Raw genomic sequence first — 20,883 nt, forward strand, 5'->3', positions numbered from 1 at the left:
GTATACTGGGCAGCTTTTCCTTCCTTCTAACTTCTGTTCAAATACTGAGAGGATTTTTTTTTTTTCCTTTAACCATTTCTCCCCAATCTCCCAGTAGCATAAATCACACATGGTATCTCTTTAGAGTTTCACGGGTTCTCGAATCCAGCCCCAGCATTCTGCCTCAAGCCAAAAACGGATGCAGACACATTGCTTATCAAAGAAGATCCTGAAGAGGCTAACATGGGGAAAAGGCCCAGATAGTGAGAAGCCTGAAGGAATCCGGGGAGAGCCCTGAATCTTTCCCATGCCAATCCTTTTATCCATTCGGCCAGCAGCTCAGAGTTAAATACCTTCTGTGTGCCAGGCACTCTGCTGGGAATGCACAGATAAATGAACAGCCCTGCCTCCCAAGACCTCCCTGCAGAGTCCAGCAATTTCTATAGTCTTTCCAGCCTCACCATTCCCATGGGGGTGGACACTAAGATGTTCCGACCAACAACATGTATCTGGGACGGTGCCAAACGCTTTAGGTACAGTATTCCACACAGTCCCTAAGATAACTCCACGGGTTAGCTTTCATTATCTTCATTTCACACCTGGAAAAAATGCACTGCAAAAATTCAGCTGACCTGCTCCAAGTGGCACGGGTTCTAAGGGCTGCAGTCGGGGGCGGCCTGGTGGCAGAGCCCAGGTGTTTTGGGCTGTTCTCACACGACGTGGCTCTGCTCTCGGCCGTAGCTGATCAGACCTGGAGTGGACACCTGAACCACGCAGAATCAAATTCCCTTTTGCATCTAATGCTGGGGCCGAGAGACACTGGTCGGTTTCTGCTGGACGGCTGACCTGGGTGGGATGTGGTCCCTATCTTGCGATTGGTGGGGGAGGGAGAAAAGTGAGAGCTCGTGCATGTAGATGGAGACAAAGCAGGTCTGTGGAGTAGAAAGGACAAAAGAGCAATTGGAGGAAAGAGAAGTGAGGCAAAGGAGAGACAGGCATCGAGGAAAGCAGAGATGAGGGCAAGGAGAGACAGGAAGTGAGAGAGCCAGAGATGGGCATACGAAAGCTGCCTGTACTCCTGATCCTTTTTAGTTTTTGGTTCTAACCCTGCACAGAGTCCCAACTTACTCTTTGCCTTTGGATTCCTTGTATGAAACACCCCTGAATTTTTATGCCCCTATCTCTGATACACCCCCCACATTTTCTCCCCCTCCTTAAGTTGTTTTAAATGGATTATTTTTCTAATTACTTCCTACTACCACCTGGTCAGTAAGAAAGATGCTATAGACAGAGGCCCATGGAGTCCCAGAGAGGTCTCAAGGAGAAAGGGAAGGCTGAGCCAGACCCATAGGAATTTGCTGGGTAAGAAGTGGGCAGTGGAGGCAGTGAGGAAGGGAGAACAGCTCTTCTGGCAGATGGGTCCCTATGGACAAAGTGGGAGACGACAGCTGGTGTTGGTGGGTTCTAGAAATTGAGTAGGGAAAGGTCCTATAGGGTCATAGGATAGGGAGAGAAAATCAGAGGGCCTGGGTATGCACTAAATTTGTGCATCTTGGCAAGACAGTGGGTCATAGAGCCAGTATCCACCAGAACCATCTTGTCCACTCAAGTGAGAATGCTGACATAAGTGAGTTCTCCTTGATGTCCATCTTGGGGAACTGAATAAGAGCACCCTATAAGCTAAGTTCTATGGTGAGTTTTTCTTTTCTTATTGTTTTGTCAGGGACATACTTTTATTTGCATTCAACTTTTTAACACCTGTTCCTTTAATGGATTCCAAGGTTTGTTATTTTAAAAGTCCACTTTTGGCAAAGGTGGAATTCTAGAAACTGAGAGACAAAAGATTTTGGGCCCTCCATAGATCAAATTCATATAAGACACTGGCAAGTGCTGTTTTCAAAGTGACTGTCTGTGGCCATAAAATACTGGAGTGCTTTAAATAACATGGAGCCTTCTGGATATGTCTGGTAACTGAACTGAAAATGTGCCTCTTGATAATCTCCTAAGTACTGACTCTGTCTTAAGGACTCAAGCAAACTGTAACCTGCGTTAGAAATCAGAGTTCTTTTATTTAGAGTCAGAGAGTAACTCACCCTGGAACATTTTCCCTCAAGTTTTCCAAGTAGCAAGAGAGAGTGATAGCAGCATTGCACACCTGCATTGGGATTCTCCACTCACCGCGCTGGGAGATTTAGACGCCAGGGCCATGTAATGTCAACTGTGGCAGCCAAGTCCATTTCTTAGTTCAGGCTTACATGATAGGACTCTTTAAAGCCTACTTCAAAGATTCGGCAAGGCCATATAATGAGATTCTAGCAAGCTGCTTTGTGAACTACTCTTCCAGTTACAGCCCGACTGCCAATTATTATTTCAAAGGCCTTATTCATCTCAAAACTACAGTTCCTTTCTTTCTTGGAAGAGCAAAGCCTGCTCTGATGGTTTCCCAAACTCTCCTGGCTAAAGAATGACAGATGATATACATTGTTTCAGAGGCAAGAGTGGGGAGTGATAACCAGTAACAGAAGAACTCCATTCTGTGGTGACAGGGAGATAAAATAATATTGAGTTGATCCCTGAACAACACAGGGGCTGGGGCATTGACCCCCCCATCCCCCGGGGCAGCTGAAAATCCGAATCGAACTTTTGACTTCCCCCAAGCTTCACTATAATGGTAGCCCACTCTTGACCGGAGGCCTTATCAATAACATAAACAGTATTAACGCATATTCTGGATATGTATTATACACTGTATTTTTATAATAAAGTCAGCTGGAAAAAAGAAAAATGTTATTAAGAAAATCATAAGGACAAGAAAATACAGTTACAGAATGAGACCGTATTGAAAAAAAAATCCATGTGTAGGTGGATCCACACAGTTCTTATCACTCGTGTTGTTCGGGAGTCCACTGTGTTTATGTTAACTGAATGCTTACACGTGTTAACTCACTGAATCCTCCCGGTCAACTTATGAGTCATCTCCTATTGTTTATGAAATTTTATAGATGATAACATGGACACAGGGAGACATCAAGTCATTTTTGCCCAATGTTACCAGCAATTACTTTCCTCCCAGGCAAAGACTTGGTGTCAAACTTGCATGATGACAGTGAAGTAAGAGAGAAGAGAAGACAAATTTTGATTTGTCAAGGCCCTTCCCATTGGCACAGGTGCCGTGAGGACAATACCCCCCCACCCCCAATGAAATGATGTGCCTCGAGTTTAAAAAAACACAATCCTACATAGTGCCAAGGTACATTTCCAAGTAGATTGCATATTTCTTTGTTCTTTCATCAAAATAGCTTAATAGCCTTTTTAATGTTGACTTAATTAGATAAGATGAAATCACCGTTTCTTGGAACTTGTAAGCATTTTCTACATAAAATCCACAAGGATAAAGCCAGGAGGGGAGGAAGCATAACAAGGCCTTGGATACTGCTGAGCGAGATCATTCATTTCTGTTTTCCTGCTGTAGGAAACATCTGGGTTTGCCAGTTTTCTATCCTCAGGCTCAAATTCTGTATTCCGATTTGCATAGTTCCTACTGAAGAATCTGGACTAATGTAATTAAATCATACTGCAGAAGCTTAGAAGGATACAGGAAAGGAGGCGGTGGACAATTAAAATCACTCAGCCATTGAGAAGCGCTGGTGCCCCCGCCCAGCCCCATCCACAAGTCTTATACTACACATTGTAAGCATTCTCTACGAAAGCTCTAATATCGAAACTACTCAAGAAATGCACTTCCTCTGCACAGCTTTTATACCAACTTACCTCTCTTATCATCAGGGTTCCTTCTCTTGAAATACTGCTGCTGAAAGTGTCCGCGTGAGAGGTCTCCAGCCCGAGAGTGCCGACCATTCCCACACTGTACTGCTCCGTGTTCCCCGGGGCTCCTGTGGGTCTGAGATGGGAAGGAACGATATTAACACCAATGTATGTTTAGGGAATGCCGGTTTCTGGGTGTCCTGAACAGGCGTTCCGCTTCTGCAGCATCCCCTCCCCGCCTGCTCTCTGTGCAGCAGCCCTCGTGAGCAAGCTTCCAACTCTCCAAGGACGAAACTGCCCGAAACGGCCTGCCAGGCTCCGCAGGGTTTCCAAGCTCTCCCTACTCCTTCTTCCACCAGCAGGCTACCTTGAACTGCACTTTGCACATGCTATTCCCTCTGCCTGGAAAACTGTCTCCCACCCTGGCTCTTGGCTGGTTGCCTTTCTCATACTGTTACTGAAGTATTCACACTTCATCTTAAATGATAACTTCCCCTGAGAAGGCTTCTCTCAGCATCGAGGTCTTACCCCACCAACCCCTCTTCTTTCTCTTCACCCTCCGTCCTGTTCCTACTCATTCTCACCACAGTTTGTGACTCTGTATCTTTTTGAGTCTCTTGTGACTTTTGCCTTCTGTTTCATTAGAACATAACCCCTGTGAGGGCAGTCTTGTCTGCAGATTGCTGTATACCTAGCGTAGAGCTAGGCACAGAGTGGGAAGGAGTGCAACACAAAATTGTTTGATAAATGGGTTTTCCACTATTTATGGATAAGAAATATGGGCATTCTGGCTTACCAGGATGTCCATCAGCTAGGCTGTTTACCAATATGCAATACTTTTTAAAACCTCTCTAATGACTCCACACTGTGGTGTACGTTTCCAACTTGTTCTTGCATTTAAGATGTAACGGAGAAGGTAACAGGACCTTGACATATGCCCTGAGAGCAGAGACTGATGTTTTCCATGTGTCCTGGGGCACAGAACATACCTATCATTAAGGAAAACTGAGAACCAGGTAGGTGACATGGTTCGTCCATAGGATTTCAGTTTCCAACGTGGGCCTCACTGATACCCTGTATTTATTTTATTTTTATTTTTTTAAACATGTTATTTATTTATTTGAGAGAGAGAGAGAAAGGAGAGTGCACGCATGAGCAGGGGGAGGGGCAGACGGACAAGCAGACTCCTGGCTGAGCAGGAAGCCTGATGCAGGGCTCGATCCCAGGACCCTGGGATCATGACCTGAGCTGAAGGCAGACACTTAACTGACTGAGCCACCCAGACACCCGCAGCTGCCTCTCTTTTAGTGTGGGTTTATTAAAATAAAAAAGGCATCAAGGCTTGTTTCTCTCATTAGGTATTTTAATTATATGTTTTACCATTTTGTTCTCTTAATTGTTTCTTTTTTTTTTTAATTGTTTCTTAAGTAATTAAAAAAAAAACCACATTTCTGGTCTCCTAGATCCTATCAAAATCCAAACATTTGAGGAAATACTCAACTCAAGAAAGAAGAAACACACCAGATTTCTGACATCTCTGGGACAGAGAAGACATATGTTAAAGATCCAAACAAAGAAGTGAGAAGATAAGATGAGTCCACACCAAAAAAAAAAAAAAAAAAAAAAGAAAGAAAGAAAAAGAAAAAGAAATGCATAGCAAAACACTTATGCCAAAACTACTAACAGGAGCAGTGGATTGAATGAATCTAAATTTCCTTTAGAACCGATGTGTTTGGGAAGAAATTCCAAAGAAGCAATTTCAATACTGTATTCCCAGAAAGGAGACATTACTAGTGTCCCAGAGACATGGTAAAAGGAATCACTGCAATGAATGCCTGACATTCGGCTAGACTGGTCAGTCAGAATAGTTGTCAAAACTGTGATGTTGTCGCTTATTTATTTGAAATTTTCTTTTACCTTGTATGTATGTTTTTAAAGCTGCCTTCAATGCTTGTTTATCACACCACACAAGATTGTGTGATACAAATAAGTCAATGAGTGAAGCATTTATAAAGAGCCAATGCCTTCTAGGAAGGGGGTCACTTCCCTTCTTCACTGAGACATTCTTTGCCTCTGTCAGAAGCTACATGGATGGTGGCAGCCACCACCAGGCTGACAGTGTGCAACTGAGTTCCTTTCTACCACCAGAGAGTTTCATGGGAGTTCAAAGATCAAAGATATTTTGGCCCACTTATATATTTTTTTACCCTGATGATGTTTGATTCTACCCATTTTAACCAGAAATATGCCAATATGAGTGAAATTTTCATAAGAAAGGTATTTTCTAGAACCTAACTCCATTAGGACAATTCCTGGATCAATTTTCAATATGCTTCAGTTAAATTCTTTGCAAATTTATCTGTTTTCATTATTATGAAAGTAAAATTATCATCATAGGATCCAATTCTTCTCTATGTAGATTCTATAACAAAGATTTAGTAAGCCAATCAAAATTGTTATCCATAACATCTTTCAAAGGATTCTGCGGTCACTACTTCTACCAAGTACAGTTTGTCTGGATTGGTTCTAAAGGTGTCAATTTTATTAAGAAGATTTGATTCACCTGTCAATTTTTAGTCAATAGCAAGTTTTACAAAGGGCATAGTGTGAGCCACCGACAGTTTGACCTCTTGCTCAATATTTTTACTGAGATTATTTTTTTCCCAGGTCCATTTTTATACTTAAAATTTTATGACCAAGAATTGTTCCATTTTTGATAAATTTTTATGGTGAACAGTTTGTGCTGTTTTGAGTTTTTAAAAGTATCATTTCTACTAGTAATAGTCCTTATTGATTGAATAAAATACAATAATCTGTATTTCTTCCTTGGTCAATTGTCTAGAATGGTGAGCAATTTCTCTTAGATAGTTTAAGGTTTTTCTGGTGTGTACAATTGGTCTATTTTATTATGAACCTTTTATATATATTTGCTCACTCTGTGTACCTTGTATTATTTGACAACATCATTAATTTTTCTGTTACCAATAACAGCGTTTGATTATGGAAAATTCCTACAGATTTCTGTATGTTCCAAATCACCTCTCTACAGATTTTTTTAAATTTTTAAAAAGCTTATTTATTTATTTAAGCAATCTCTACACCTGTTGTGGGGCTCGAACTCACAACCCTGAAATCAGAAGTCTCAGGTTCTTCCAACTGAGGCAGCCAAGCGCTCCCAGAATTCTTTTTAAAAGGCGTGGAACCTTCCTTCAAATACTAAGGTTCACTGTTCAAACTGTTGCTCTCTATACTTGACTTCTAGCATCTCAAGGAAACTCCTTAAGTCATATCTTAGCTCTCAAGTTCAACGATTGCTCTTTGGTACTTTGGGTATTTGACCTCTTGTCTGTCTACTATTCCTGACCCTTCCACTCCATCCTTCTTTGCTCCCCTGACCATGTCAGGCTTTCAAACTTCAGGAGCTCACAGTTAACCATAGGATAAACCTGTGGCTTACAAGTCTTCTTTTATCTGGTCCTTGCCTGTTTCTCTAGCTTATGGTTTCAACAAAACCTACCTTCCATTTTTAACTTGAACAAGATGTGCCTTCTAGTAGTTTCCTATACATATCATGCTACCAAAACGCTTGGGCAACTTTAGTCTATCTTCTCTTCCTGAATGGTTCTTTTACATTCTCTGCCCTCCTCTGGGTACCTCATCCTTTAAACTACAGTCCAGGCTCCTAAACTCTAGCCCAGCCCCACTGGGATGGTATAGGTGGCTCTCCACTCTGTTTCCACATTATCCTCTACATGCCTCTAACCACGCACTCAATACACAGTCCCGCAATGATCAGATCTCAGTACTGTTGGTATCCTCAGTGCCAAGCACTGTGCTTGGCAGGCAGGTGACATCCAGTAAATGTTTTATAAGTCAACAAAGGCTTTGTTTAATAACTCTAGCAAACATTTCACTCAAGTTCATTGCCAAAGGATAGCTCTTTTATGAATTGATGATCAATCAGCTATGAGAATAATTATTACCATGTTTAAAATGTCCTGAATAACTAATAATTTGTCTTTTTAAAATTTGAAAAATAACTTCAGCATTGTATCACTTTCTTTTTTAAAGAAGTAATTTTTTAAAAAAGATTTTATTTATTTGACAGAAGAGAGAGAGAGATCACAGGCAAAGAGGCAGGCAGAGAGAGGGCTGATCAGAGAGCCTGCTGAGCAGAAAGCCTGTTATGGGGCTTGATCCCAGGACCCTGAGACCATGACCCGAGCTGAAGGCAGAGACTTAACCCACTGAGCCATCCAGGCGCCCCTGGATCACTTTTATATACAGGCTATGAGAAAATAATTTTCTTATAATTGTTATTACAGGATGATCGAAACATTTGTTCAGGTATGTCACCGAACTTTATAGTATGGAGAGTGAAATTTGATGTATGTAAATAAAAATACATCATTTGGGAGGTTGGTGAATCCCAGGAAAGAAGGCACACTGTGAAAAGAGAATCTTACTGCACTACAAACATATTTTAAAAATCTCACTGAGAGGGGAATGGGGAAAATTTGACCTATGTAACTCTGGAAATGAATGGAGTCCCATAAGACTAAAGGTAAAAGGAACTCTAACGGCTGCAGTTGTTTCCCATGGGCATACAGGTTAAGCATTCTGACGCTGTTATCCATGTGAACAATTAAGCAAATGCTGGTGGTTTCCCACTGTTGGAGTGGGAATTTCCAAGTAAGGATGGCGGGGGGGATGATCCATGTGTTCATGAATCAGAGTTGGAGATATCAGGATAAACTTTTATTTAATGTCATACAGATGGCTATATGTAGAAACACTTGTAGATACATGTACATAATGGGTTAAGACACACACGTATATTTCCTTGCTTGGTCAGCTGAGAGGGCCTACAAGAAATGATACACTAGCAGCCAGGAGCACATCCCGTGCCCATATCTTGGTTCCGATACCATTCTTTAATGAAAGGAATCAAGGACCCCAGGAGAAATGGCTGATTCCAGGACTAGAACAAGAAGTACACAGGATATGCCTAGAACCCCTTACAGTGTCAGAAAGTAATTGCGGTATGTCAGCCCCAGGGGTGCAGGAGCCAACTGAAAGAGCTTCCAGTGGTTGAAGGTGGAACAATTCAAGCAGCAAAATTAAGTATTGGATCATAATCCAAAGTACAAAATAAATAGCCATGGATCTATGTTGTTATAAATAAATGACTGAATAAGTTCATAAATGGAGAGGAGATAAATCTCGGCAGAATAATTTCAAATAAATTATGTAGAAACTCCATCCTAAAGGAATGTAACTCTTCTCTCCTTAAGTGCAGGCTGTGCATGCTGGCTTTCTTCCAAAGAGTAAAGTGTGGAAAGGGGGAAAAATTACATTACAGTAGAGAAACCTGACAAACATTACCTCAGCCAGATGATCAAGGTCAATGCCAAGAGTCCTAAGTCACATAGTACATACCCTTGGTATGAAGTGATAAAAATGACGTGACCTCTGTGATCTTTCTCCTCCAACCATAACCTTAGTCTAATCTAATTATGACAAGAACATCAGATAAATTCCAGTAGAGTCGAATTCTATGATCTTCCTAATTAGTACTCCTCAAAACTGCCAAGTTCCTTAAAAACAAAGGAAGTCTGAGAACCTGTCGCAGCCAACCGGAGTCTAAATAGATACGGTAACTAAATAACTAAATGTAACATGGTATCCTGGATGGGATCCTGATACAGAAAAATAGATTTGAGGTAAAAACTAAGGCAATCTGAACAGACTATTAAAATATATCAATTTTGGTTTATTAAGTACATACTAACATACTGCACTTATAATAGGGATAACAGTGTGCAGGGAGTAGGAGGGGTAATGGGAACTTTTTACTATTTGCTCAATTTTTTTGTGAATTTAAAACAGTTCTAGAAAAACAAAGTTTATTAACAATAAAACAAATGAAAAAAAAAAAGGAAATGATTTAAAAAAACACTCAGGCCAAAACAACTAAAACATTTTATAGTTAAAGTAGTCCTTTTGTTCTAGAAATTATTTCCAAATAGAGTCAGGGTGGGAACAATTAGTTGTCCAAATTCCTATAAAGACTATAACAAAACAAGACAAAACACTTTCACTGATTAGAAGGAAAACTATAGGAAATTTACTGTGATTAGGCCCCAGGTTTAGAACAGTAATTTCCTCTAATGGGATTTGTCAAAGTGTTCCCGTAGGTACTGATTTAATTCAATTCAGTACACATCTATTGAACACCTGCTCTGTGAACGGCCCTTGGTTTGGGATTGGGTAGTGGGTAGTGGGTAGTGGGTAGAAAAGCTGAGGAAGGGGCGCCTGGGTGGCTCAGTCAGTTAAGCGTCTGACTGGATTTTGGCTCAGGGCATGATCTCAGGGTCGTGAGATCGAGCCTCACATTGGGTTCTGCACTGGTCATGGAACCTGCTTAAGATTCTCTCATTCTCTCTTTCCCTTTTTCTATGCCCCTCCCTGCCATGTATTCTCTCTCTCTCTTTAAAACAAAACAAAACAAAACAAAACAAAACAAATGAATAAAGCTGAGGAAGACAAGGCTCTTGAAACCAAAGACGTTAGCATCCGGAAGAGCATAAAAACATGACATGAATACTCAAATACAAGGCACGAGGTACGTGGGAATGCAAAACAGAGGGAGAGCTCATTGCAAGAAAGGCACAAGGCTGGACCAGTACAAGGCATGTATTTGCAAGAACGGACAGGTCAGTTTGGCTGGAGTATAAGTTGAGGCAATCATGAGCCCCCGGCGATGAAGAGGGTCGCAGGACCCTAGAATCCAGCAGGATCGGAGCCACACTTCTACAACACTAGTAATACCAGAACTGGAAAAATGGACAGGAGGGCAGAGAGGACCACAAGCGAGGAAGGGAAGCACTACAACAGCCCGGGAGGGCAAGGGGTCAGAACCACGGCTTTCCTGCGATAACGGAATGAAGAGGGCACACAATAAATGGCTCTCGTCATCCAGACAGCATTTGATAAGACTGTGTGCAACTCCAGGGCTATGCTGGCAGGAGATGGTCCTAATGGTTAAGACTGGGCCTCGCACGTACTGTTCTGACGCAGGCGCAGACACCCGAGGGAAGATGTTGACACAAGAGGGTGCTGCTTCGGCTTGCTTGACCTGACACAAATCAGCTTAGTTCTAGAAAGCTTCTGGTTGTTTTTTTTTTTTCCTGATTATAAAAATTGTAAATGCTCATCATAAAACTGGGGATCTACATAAAATAAAAACCCCTCATAGTTGTATAATCCAGAGGTAATCATTTTCATAATTTTGGGCTATTCATGAGGCATTGGGAAATAGTGCAGTTCGTTAGGGAAATAATCTTAGTTATGTACACTCTTATAGGTTCTACCTTATACTATAAATAGGAAACCAGCACTGCCCATAAAAAAAGATGTTGTGGGACGCCTGGGTGGCTCAGTTGGTTAAGCAGCTGCCTTCGGCTCAGGTCATGATCCCAGCGTCCTGGGATCGGGTCCCACATCGGGCTCCTTGCTCATCAGGGAGCCTGCTTCTCCCTCTGCCTCTGCCTGCCACTCTGTCTGCCTGTGCTTGCTCTCTCTCCCTCTCTCTCTCTGACAAATAAATAAATAAAAATCTTTAAAAAAAAAAAAGATGTTGTTTTGAGCATTAGGATCTATAGCCATTTGTCTAAATGGCTGGGCTCCATTTCTGAGAAGCTCTTTTTGTATACACTTCATGGCAATGAACTGTCTTGATATATATATGTATATATCAAGATATTTTATATATATATGTCCTAATTATTTATATATATATATATATATATATATATATCAAGACAGTTCACATATATATATATAAAATCAAGATACATATATAATATCAAATATCTATCTATATAATGGATAAAAATATATAAATATATATATAAAATATATATCTAAAAATATATAGCATAGTATGTAAAGGCTTATCTTAACAATAGAAAATAAAAAAAGATTAGAATGTATATAAGAAGTCTTCCAACTCTAAAATATCCTATTCTAAAAGAAACAATTGTTTTATAATGAATTTTTTTTTACTACAGTGCAATTTCTTAGGTATACAACTATCATGCCATCGCAGAACAGACTGCATACATTTTATATTCACAAAAATGCATGTATTTACCAAACTGGAATAAATACATATATACGCACCCACACACTTGTATTTTATGGTATAGGAGATCTACTCAGAGACAAGGCAGGATACAACCTGTCAGGATACAACCTGCCTTGTCTCTGAGTAGATCTCCTCTACCATTAAATATTTTAAATGCTCTTTAGTGGACGATCATTTTAATCTGTCTAAAATATACCAATTCTTCCAGAGCCATGTCAACTTTTGCCTCCGTTATATGCATTCAGTGATAGCGCATTCATTATTTCTGGATGATAGTAAGAAATCCTCTGAATTGCTTTACTAATGTCGAGCCTCTTCTTTTTATAGATTATCTTGTCATAGTGATTTCTCTCAAACATAGCACTGATCATGTCACTTCCCAGCCCAGGGGGGCCTTCTGTGGCTCTCAACGGCCACATGATAAAGCTCACATTTCTTGGTCTGGTTTCACTAGTCCAGACCACCCCCTCTCCACCCCCATGCACCCAACATTCCTACCAAAGTCAACCTTCTGGGCCTTTACTTTAATTTCCCCTTGCCTGAGATTCTAATATTGTCCCACGTTCCCTCTATCTTGATGACGGTTATTTGTGAACATGTCTTTCTTCTGGATTGTGCCATAAACTCTAGGAAGCCAGGACTTGCAATTTCATTTCAGTGCAATTAAATATAAATCAAAGTCACTGAAGACCAACTCTATTCCAGACACCATGCAAGGTGTTAAGAGTAGAGAGATGAGTGAGACACAGTCTTCCCCCTCGGGGATCTCAGATCCCGACAGGGAGACGAGATATAATAAACACCCTGATTTGAGCACTACGTGAAACTGTAGGAGGACACTCAAGATCCAGGGGCCACACAGCCGAAGGTACAGGCTCTCTCTGTGCAGCCTGGGCTGTAAGCAGGTGATTTCTGAAGGGGCAGGAGAGTGCCAGAGAGCAGAGGGGAAGTGCAGCATGGCCTGTCCCAACCAATTTTGGACAGGTGAGTATTTCTTTAGTGTGGGAAGAAATGGATGTGCCCTTAGCCATAGCAAGGTCAACACAAGCAACAGCCTTGCAAAATATGACTGGGCTTCAAAACCAAATGCGATTGAACATCTCTCCCAAGGATGTTTTGGTCATTCTTCCAAATATTTATATTAGTTTGAAGTTTCTGCATATGATCTTGTTTCTCTTCAACTAGGATATACGCTTTGACAAGGCAGAATGCATGTGTGTGCCCTTGCTGATTGTCTCAAAGCCCTCAGTCTGGTGTAGAACACAGAGTGGAAGTTTTATCAATATTTAAAGTCATAATCCAGCCCTCACCCTAGTAGTTGTAGGCTCAGGGCTTAAATGGAATTCAAAACATCTGTTAGAAAAATTAACCACTGCTGAGTCAAGATAAAAACAGAAAGGACCAGCATATTTTGCAGAAATGTTTTGGATTAGTGATTTTGCCTCTAGAACAATTTTATTTGCCATTAAAAAAGCAATTTAATGCAATTTGTTTCAAATGTCATATTTTAGCTTATTTATGGTTGTCAATAACTGTGTAATCAACAGCAGAATAACAAGTATAAATTTTCAGCTATGATAATTGGATTCACCTCTCAGAATTGCTTGTACATAATGACTGTTAATCAATGGATGACATTCCCTGCAGATAGGCCAGCCCTCTCCCTCCAATCTCTGCTGGACAGGACAGTAATCTGTGACCCGAAATGGTATCTTCTCTGTAGGGAGTCAGTGTAGTGTGATGACTTTGGCTCAGTAGCAGAGCCAAAGAACTGGAAGTGAGTGAAGAGCAAATTGGAACCATCCGTGTCACACTCTGTCTAATTTATACCAAATCAGAGCAACAGCACCTTGTGTTTGTTTGGGGGTAGGAGTAAGAAATGCATATGAGTGTGATTATCCGAATCTGTTTGTTTAAACTGGAGAAGCAATAGGGCAGAGGAATTCTCTCATAGGACCCTGTCCAATGAGGAGAAGAAAAAGAAAAATTGAGACTAAACAAAGGAAAGAAAAGAAGTAAAGGCTATAGCGTAACATAAGTGAATAATAAGGGAAATGTAGGTAGGCATAAATTCAGGAATGAATAGGCAAACGAAGACTGCAAAGGAAAGGACAGAACGTGGCAGGGGGTGGTGTGGGAAAGTCACAGTCCACAGAGAAAAGGATCACATAAGAGAGACAATGAAGAAGAAAATGATAACAGGGGGGCGCCTGGGTGGCTCAGTGGGTTAAAGCCTCTGCCTTCGGCTCAGGTCATGATCCCAGGGTCCTGGGATCGAGCCCCGCATCGGGCTCTCTGCTCAGCGGGAAGCCTGCTTCTCCCTCTCTCTCTCTGCCTGCCTCTCTGCCTACTTGTGATTTCTGTCTGTCAAATAAATAAATAAAATCTTAAAAAAAAAAAAAAAAGAAAATGATAACAGGGATATATTTAAGTCAGACCCTCAGAAGGTTCTCTGCAGGATGATTGGATTCCGGAATCTTTCGCTGGGACGCTAACCCATGCTCTCCCACACATTCTTCCCTTGGTGGGGGGGTGGGGGGGCGGGGGGGGGGGAGGATGAAATATGTCTCCTGTTGTTAAATTTAACTCCTAAGTGTCATTGCCCATAATTCCACTCTTGCAGTTTTACGGGGACAGGGACGTGCCAACAGTCTGGATATCAATATCATTTTCCCAGGAGATGACAAGAACCATGGAAGTGTCACCAAAGGGAGAGTCAATCCCGAAAGAGTAGTTGGATAAAGCACAGGCAGGAGGAGCCCTGCTGTGTATTCCAAGGGACGGTGTCCGTGGAGAGAGATAACTGTAGGGTTATGCTCTAATAAAAACTCAAGTCCGTTGATCCTGCCAGAGACCCATAAATGATCTTCTGTTTAATTCCTATTTCTTGTCCTCTCCGTTTGCAGACCTCACCCGCCCCGACAGACATGTGAAAAGCAGCTCTCTTACATGAGTCTGGGTATGTCACTGACAGCCACTGTCCCATCATGGGTCTCACTCTCTCCATCTTCCTCCTCTTCATCGCTACTTTCCGACTCCTCACTGGAGGAGGAGTAATCAGTCACCTTCTTCAGTGGGCGGTTTGTTTCTTCGATCCGAAGTTCTCGTAATTCTTTGGCTAATGCCGTCAGATCCTACAAAAGAGAAGTTCATTTGGCACATATGAATTGTAGAGACGACCAAAGTCACATCTCTCAGCAACTCAGGGCTCCAGCTTAAGCAACAAGAAAAGAAAGCTCTATATAGAACTGTTACAAACATAGTGGCTGCATGGAGCGAAGAAAACGATGTTTGTAGCGCAGAGAAACTAGAAAAAAAAGATGAAGTAAATTTAGACTTTGTTCAAAACCAATGGCTAGACTGAGACAGTTCAGTTTTGAATATACATGCGTATATATGTGTATGTGTGCTCTGTGTGGACACATATATACAAACGTTGGGTTCTCGTTTTATTTTGTGAAGGTGACGTTGGTCACCCTCAGAGTGAAGGGGAAAACACATGGACTGAGCAACTGTTCCCCGGGATTTTGGGACTCCTGCCCAAGCCACGGTCATGGCCTTTCCCCTCTTTGATTGCTACTGTACCAAAATCTAGCATCAGTCACAGAACAGAGCAATTCCCACGGTTCCTGCTACCACAATGGCTCACTTGATGTGTCATCATTCCCTGGGGAGCAGAGGCACCACATCAAATAATGGCCCGCCCCAAAGCCCTGTGCCGCTGAAATTTATAGCCCCAGAGCTGAGTTAATCAAGAGGAACGACAACAGAACAAAAAAAAAAAAAAAAAAAAAAAAAAAGGAATTCTCAAATTCTCTTCCAGAACAACAGGTGTTTCATTTTCTTTTGTTTAAAATCACAGTCACCTGGCAGAAACCCTCATGAGGAATACTGAAATGAATGTGCAAACACCAAAAGGGAAGGGACCATTTTTCAGGTTTCCATGAGTATGATGCGGTCTTCAGCCTTATGGATGTGATGGTGTGGTATCTAATCACGAGACACATTGCAGGCAGTGGGGCTGGATCTCTGACTACCTTAGACTTCACATGCTTTCAGGGCAATGCAGAGGGGAGCACTGCAGAAGCGTAGCCGCTCTAATTCGCACGGGTTACACTGCCCATGGCGTGTGGCATGCAAATGAGGAAAAAGCAATTGGACATCGGTCTTACCATTTCTCCCTATATTAGTGACCCATGTGGGAATCAGAGCATTCAGTGAGAGACAGGGCATTAGGGAGAAAGAAACTCATTGAAAGATACTAAATCCCACAGTTTTCTTATGACCATATTCTCTCTTTATTTCCGTTCAGAAATGTATTTGTTTGTCCAATCCTCCTGAGGTCAGGTTAGACCGATATAGGTGATCTAAATGGCATCTTCTAAACTAGCCTAGAAGAAACACCGTGAGGAATGTGTACAGCTAAATTATAAAATGAAATTTTGTTCCGGGGGAGATCACAGATCATCATGTTTCTTTATCATCCCCTCTGTGTCAGGCATTGCTATTTTGGTTAAGACTAGGAGAGGAAGTGGTTCGGTTGTTTCATTTGGTCTAGAAATTTAGGAAGTTCAAGGTGGTAAAGGAAGGAGTCATTTCTTCCAATTTCGTAATAAAATCAAAGGAAAGAAATCATGGCTTTTAAATTTGTTCTGAAGGGACATGAAGCACTGGAAAAGGGAAGATTTTGAAAATTCAAATTGTGTGTTTTCCACCCAAAGATGCTTGCTGGGCTTTTTACACACTTGCACACATGTATGGCCTCAATCTCAGTGGATATATGTACCCCATCTGTGAAAATGAAAATAGAATTGTATTAAAAAGACTCAAAGGTGTTCAAATATAATGTATACCACTAAAGAGGAAAATTACCACATAGATAGAATTTTATGCAAATGTATTTCTTGATTCTTTAGCAATGGGCCAAAATAGGAAGAGGCAATATTCAGATTTTGGCTTTATATTCCGTATTTCCTCTGGACATTGCCAATGTTTATCTTTATCAAACTGAGAAGACAGTGAAGGGTATGCAATACTTGAACACAGGGGGAAACACACTTTTGATATTTGTTAATGCTATGAATAGAAAAGGACATTATAATCATCCAAACCAGCAAAACAGTAACAGATAAATTTATTTTGTGTCTTGTCTTCTATATTTTAGGAGCATTGTAAGTCTCACCAAAGAATGTAAGGCATTTAAAATGTTACTTATCATCATAAAATACATGTTATAATTTAAAGAGAGAATATGGTTTAAGATAATTTATTTCTAATGTTAATATTCTGAGTAAAATATAATAATATTAGCTGTGATTTATTTATATTTATAATACATTTTCCTTGTGGGTTCATTTTCCTCATCTCTGACATTTCAAAACAAGACAAAGGAGATTTGAAAAAAATCAAAACTCTTTAGCAATATGAAGCCAGTTCAAAGCCCATTGATTTCAAGAAACTCTCATTTGTGAAAATGACCTGATTTTTTTCTAACACTGTATATAAGAAAAGTTTATAGTTCTGATTTGTTTTATAATTTTGCTTAAAATTAGAATATTTTGGGGGGGGGTTCTACATTATTAAAGAGGTATCTTTCTTGAAACACTGAAAGTAATTGCAAATTCCTCTTAAGTTTACTCGGTAACAGTTTAGACGGTGAGACATATATGAGACTCCCAAGGTAACAATAATGAGTAACTCAAAGGTAATATCCCAAGCAAAGAAAATTTATCTCCCATTGCCAATGGTCTACACGCTTAGCTGTGGTTTTGTTCCTTATCCATCCTCTCTGGAAGAATTTATAATAGCAAAGTTATAGAATATAGACACAATCTAAAACTGACACCACTGGGTTCAGATCCATTTTCATACATTTTAGTTTCTGACAATACCAATTTTCTCCATATAATGAGTTTTTGTGGTAATTTATTGCTTGGCTGTCTCAAGCCTCGAGCTAAAAAGTATTAAAAAAAAAGAAAAAAAAGTGCTATTTAGCATGAAAATATTTGAGAAATGTATAGTATAACTAAAAAAGAAATACAGCAAAATGGTAAGATTTTTTTTTTTTTTTTTAACTATGGAGTAAACAAATATGAAGATAGGAGGCTCTTAGCCCAAGGCTTCTTTGCTATAACACTTCTTAGAATTAATTTGATTTGTTTTCATTAAAAAAACTCTTATTTAATCTGACAATTATGCATACTTGACCTAAAAAGGTGCTCTTTTAGGTCTCTTTTTAGAAACAATGTAGTTTATTTAGATTTTAGTTCAATATTTTGAGCTATTAAAATAAAAGTTAAAAATCTTTAAGCTGGTCTTTCTGTATGAAAATAATTTATTTCCCTTTTAGGAAATCTTAAGAAATGACCTTGGGAAAGTTACTTGACTTCAATATCCTCATCTGAGAAAAAAAGTGTTTAGACCACTGGCTATTATTCAAATTCTCTCCAATCTGTAGGTGTGCTCTGGAATTTTCCAGATTCTTACGTAGTAACAAAAAAATAGTGCTAAAGCCAGTGTTTGCTTTTGTATTTCATCTTCATGTCATATGTTTAATCGTGCTGAAGTAAAAAGGATATTTATTTTCAACGATTATGTTAATCACAGACTATATTGCACAATCTTATAGTCCATTACAAAGGAGTGCCAAATTAATGGATACCCCCTCAGATGGATGTTCATTTAAAATCAAACCACTAGATTAACAATAGTAAGCAACACTTTTTTCAGAGTTTTGAGGCTTTTCATTTCAATTCGGGGTTATCTAAATGGCCAATCAGTCACTGTAGAAGGAAGTGATTGATATCAAAACCTATGAATGAAGATGGGAGAGAGGTTTATTCCAAGATTTCTCAACTGTGGCACTATTGACATTTGGGGCCAGATCACTCTCTACGATGGGTTGCTCTCCTGTACATGGGAGGACGTTTGGCAGCCCCTCTCTGCTCTACCCATAAGACACCCAGCTGGCACTGCCTCCCCCTCCAAGCTGTGACAACCAAAACTGTCCCCAGACTTTGCCAAATATCTCGTTAGGGGGGATGGGGAGAGGCGGGAAAAGGAGAAGAGGAATCATCCCTGGTCAAGAACAGGTAGAACCAAGTAATACTGTATTTTTTGTGGTTTAGATCAGAGACATTCAAGGGTAGATAGGATTATCAGAATTACCTGGAGGGCTTTTTCCAACCACACATGCTTCCAGAGATTTCCGTGTATAGCTTACATCCCCTCAATTACTTATACTTCTGTTAGCCCCTGTGGTCTCTGTCCAGTGTATGAGAGTAAAACCAATGAAATAAAGCCATTTTTTTTTTTAAATAAAGCCATTTTTAAAAGCCTAAAATATCCTGGGTTTACTAGATGAAATCCATTTCCCCATGACAGCCACCTTCAAGCTAATTTCTGCACATATGAGATTCCCCTAGAGTTATACATATACACACACACACACACACACACAACCATTTTCCAAGCAGCCATGGCACCAGAATATCATTCTCTTTCTTCAACAATTTGGGAGAAAATTGATACAAGTTGTGATAGTTGTGTTCTTCTGACTATATTATGAGGGGAAGGGCCAGGCTGTGTCAGAGAACAATGAACATTCCCTTTCTATAAATGCTGTCCACACACTGTCAACATGGAGAGTCTCATTTTTTTTTTAAGAGCAGCAACCCTTTACCTGAGAAATAATGTTCCAAATCACTCTGAATTTAGGTAAGGTGTCCTAACTTTGAAAAAGTGAGGCTCTTTGATAAAGATCAGATGCATAGAAAACTGTTTCTTTCACCTACCAAAATGGCTCCATGTCTCCAGCCCAAACCATAGCATGAGGACGACCTCTTGGCTTTACACTTCATAGAATGCTCTCACACACGTGACCATGAATGATCCTAATCAAGCTTGTGATTGAGGCAGAGTGGGTGTCTTTCTTCCCATTGTACACAGGAAGAAACTGGCCCAGAGAGATTATATGAGACTGGTCCTTGCCAGTTACTTATTGGAGGGAGGGCTAGAATTTGAATTTGCTGACTCTAAAGCCAGTGCTTTTTCCATATCATTTCACAAAAATGGTGCTCAGCAGAGTACAGCTATAAAGCCATAATAGTAGTCTTCAGATTCCATGCAGTCAGGACTCTTGGCAAGGCCTGTCTCTTAAAAACAGCATCAACAACTATGCTGTGTTCATGCAGGTCTGACAAACAGCAGAAAGGCAGTCATCCTTCTAAGCAAGCTACCTAAGATCGACAAAGCCATATATTTTTCTAATGGAAAAATGTCTCCACAGATAAGGAAATAAAGTCACTTAACTCACCAGGATTCATTAACTAAAGTTGATGTTGCTGCCGATGCTGTAGTTAATGTCCCACAAAACGAATCTAACAATACCCAGTAACTCCTTGTTCACAAATCACACACTATAAATTCGGAGTGCTTTAGCATGATGTCTCTCTTCTTTGTTAGTCAAACCGTCAACCACCCCTTGCCCCCTCCCTGCACAGGGGGGAGTACAGGTAAAGGGCTAGGCTTTGCTACTGGAAGACGCTGGGATGAAAAACTATGAATAACACAGCGCTAATGCTTATCTTTAGCCTCACTGGAACACTGGAAAAGAGGCATTTTGCCTTAGAAGGAAGGTCCCTAGAAATTCCCACGAGTGTCTGAGGGCCTCGGGCTGGCTGTGGTCGAAGGGGCTTGGCTTTCAGCAGACCACACTCCAGAGGACCAAATTTTCAATCTCTGACCCACCAGGCCACCTCTCTGAATGTCAACATCAGGAAATCAGCTTTATATTTACATCTTGTGACAGCATGACCAAGAAAAGGTAATACTAACCTCATCTATTGCTTTCTTATAGCTCTGAGAGAGGAGGAACCCAATCCAGAAGAATCCACAGGTGAAGGAAAAGCCAGAAGAAAGGCAGCAGGTTAGACACACAATGGGAATTGTTAGTACACAACCACTAAATGCCAAAGAGCAGAGAGAACCTC

The 20,883-nt window shown here is 40.6% G+C and overlaps 1 protein-coding gene across 12 annotated transcripts in view; it reads right to left on the reverse strand.

Annotated features, from left to right (window-relative positions):
• The window catches only part of TNIK (TRAF2 and NCK interacting kinase), a 385,411-nt gene that overhangs the window by 22,711 nt on the left and 341,817 nt on the right, over positions 1–20,883 (reverse strand). For 8 of the 12 annotated variants that reach the window (XM_047730493.1, XM_047730479.1, XM_047730463.1 and 5 more), the window contains 3 exons: positions 20,729–20,752; positions 14,843–15,027; positions 3,751–3,880 (listed from right to left, as the gene is read on the reverse strand). In XM_047730493.1, coding sequence (XP_047586449.1) covers positions 3,751–3,880; positions 14,843–15,027; positions 20,729–20,752 — 339 coding nt within the window. The remainder of the gene's footprint in view (positions 1–3,750; positions 3,881–14,842; positions 15,028–20,728; positions 20,753–20,883) is intronic. The other 4 variants (XM_047730473.1, XM_047730436.1, XM_047730517.1 and 1 more) reach the window with 1 other exon arrangement.

Source organism: Lutra lutra, chromosome 1 (assembly GCF_902655055.1).
Source record: "Lutra lutra chromosome 1, mLutLut1.2, whole genome shotgun sequence".
In the NCBI taxonomy this organism is placed as follows: domain Eukaryota; kingdom Metazoa; phylum Chordata; class Mammalia; order Carnivora; family Mustelidae; genus Lutra; species Lutra lutra.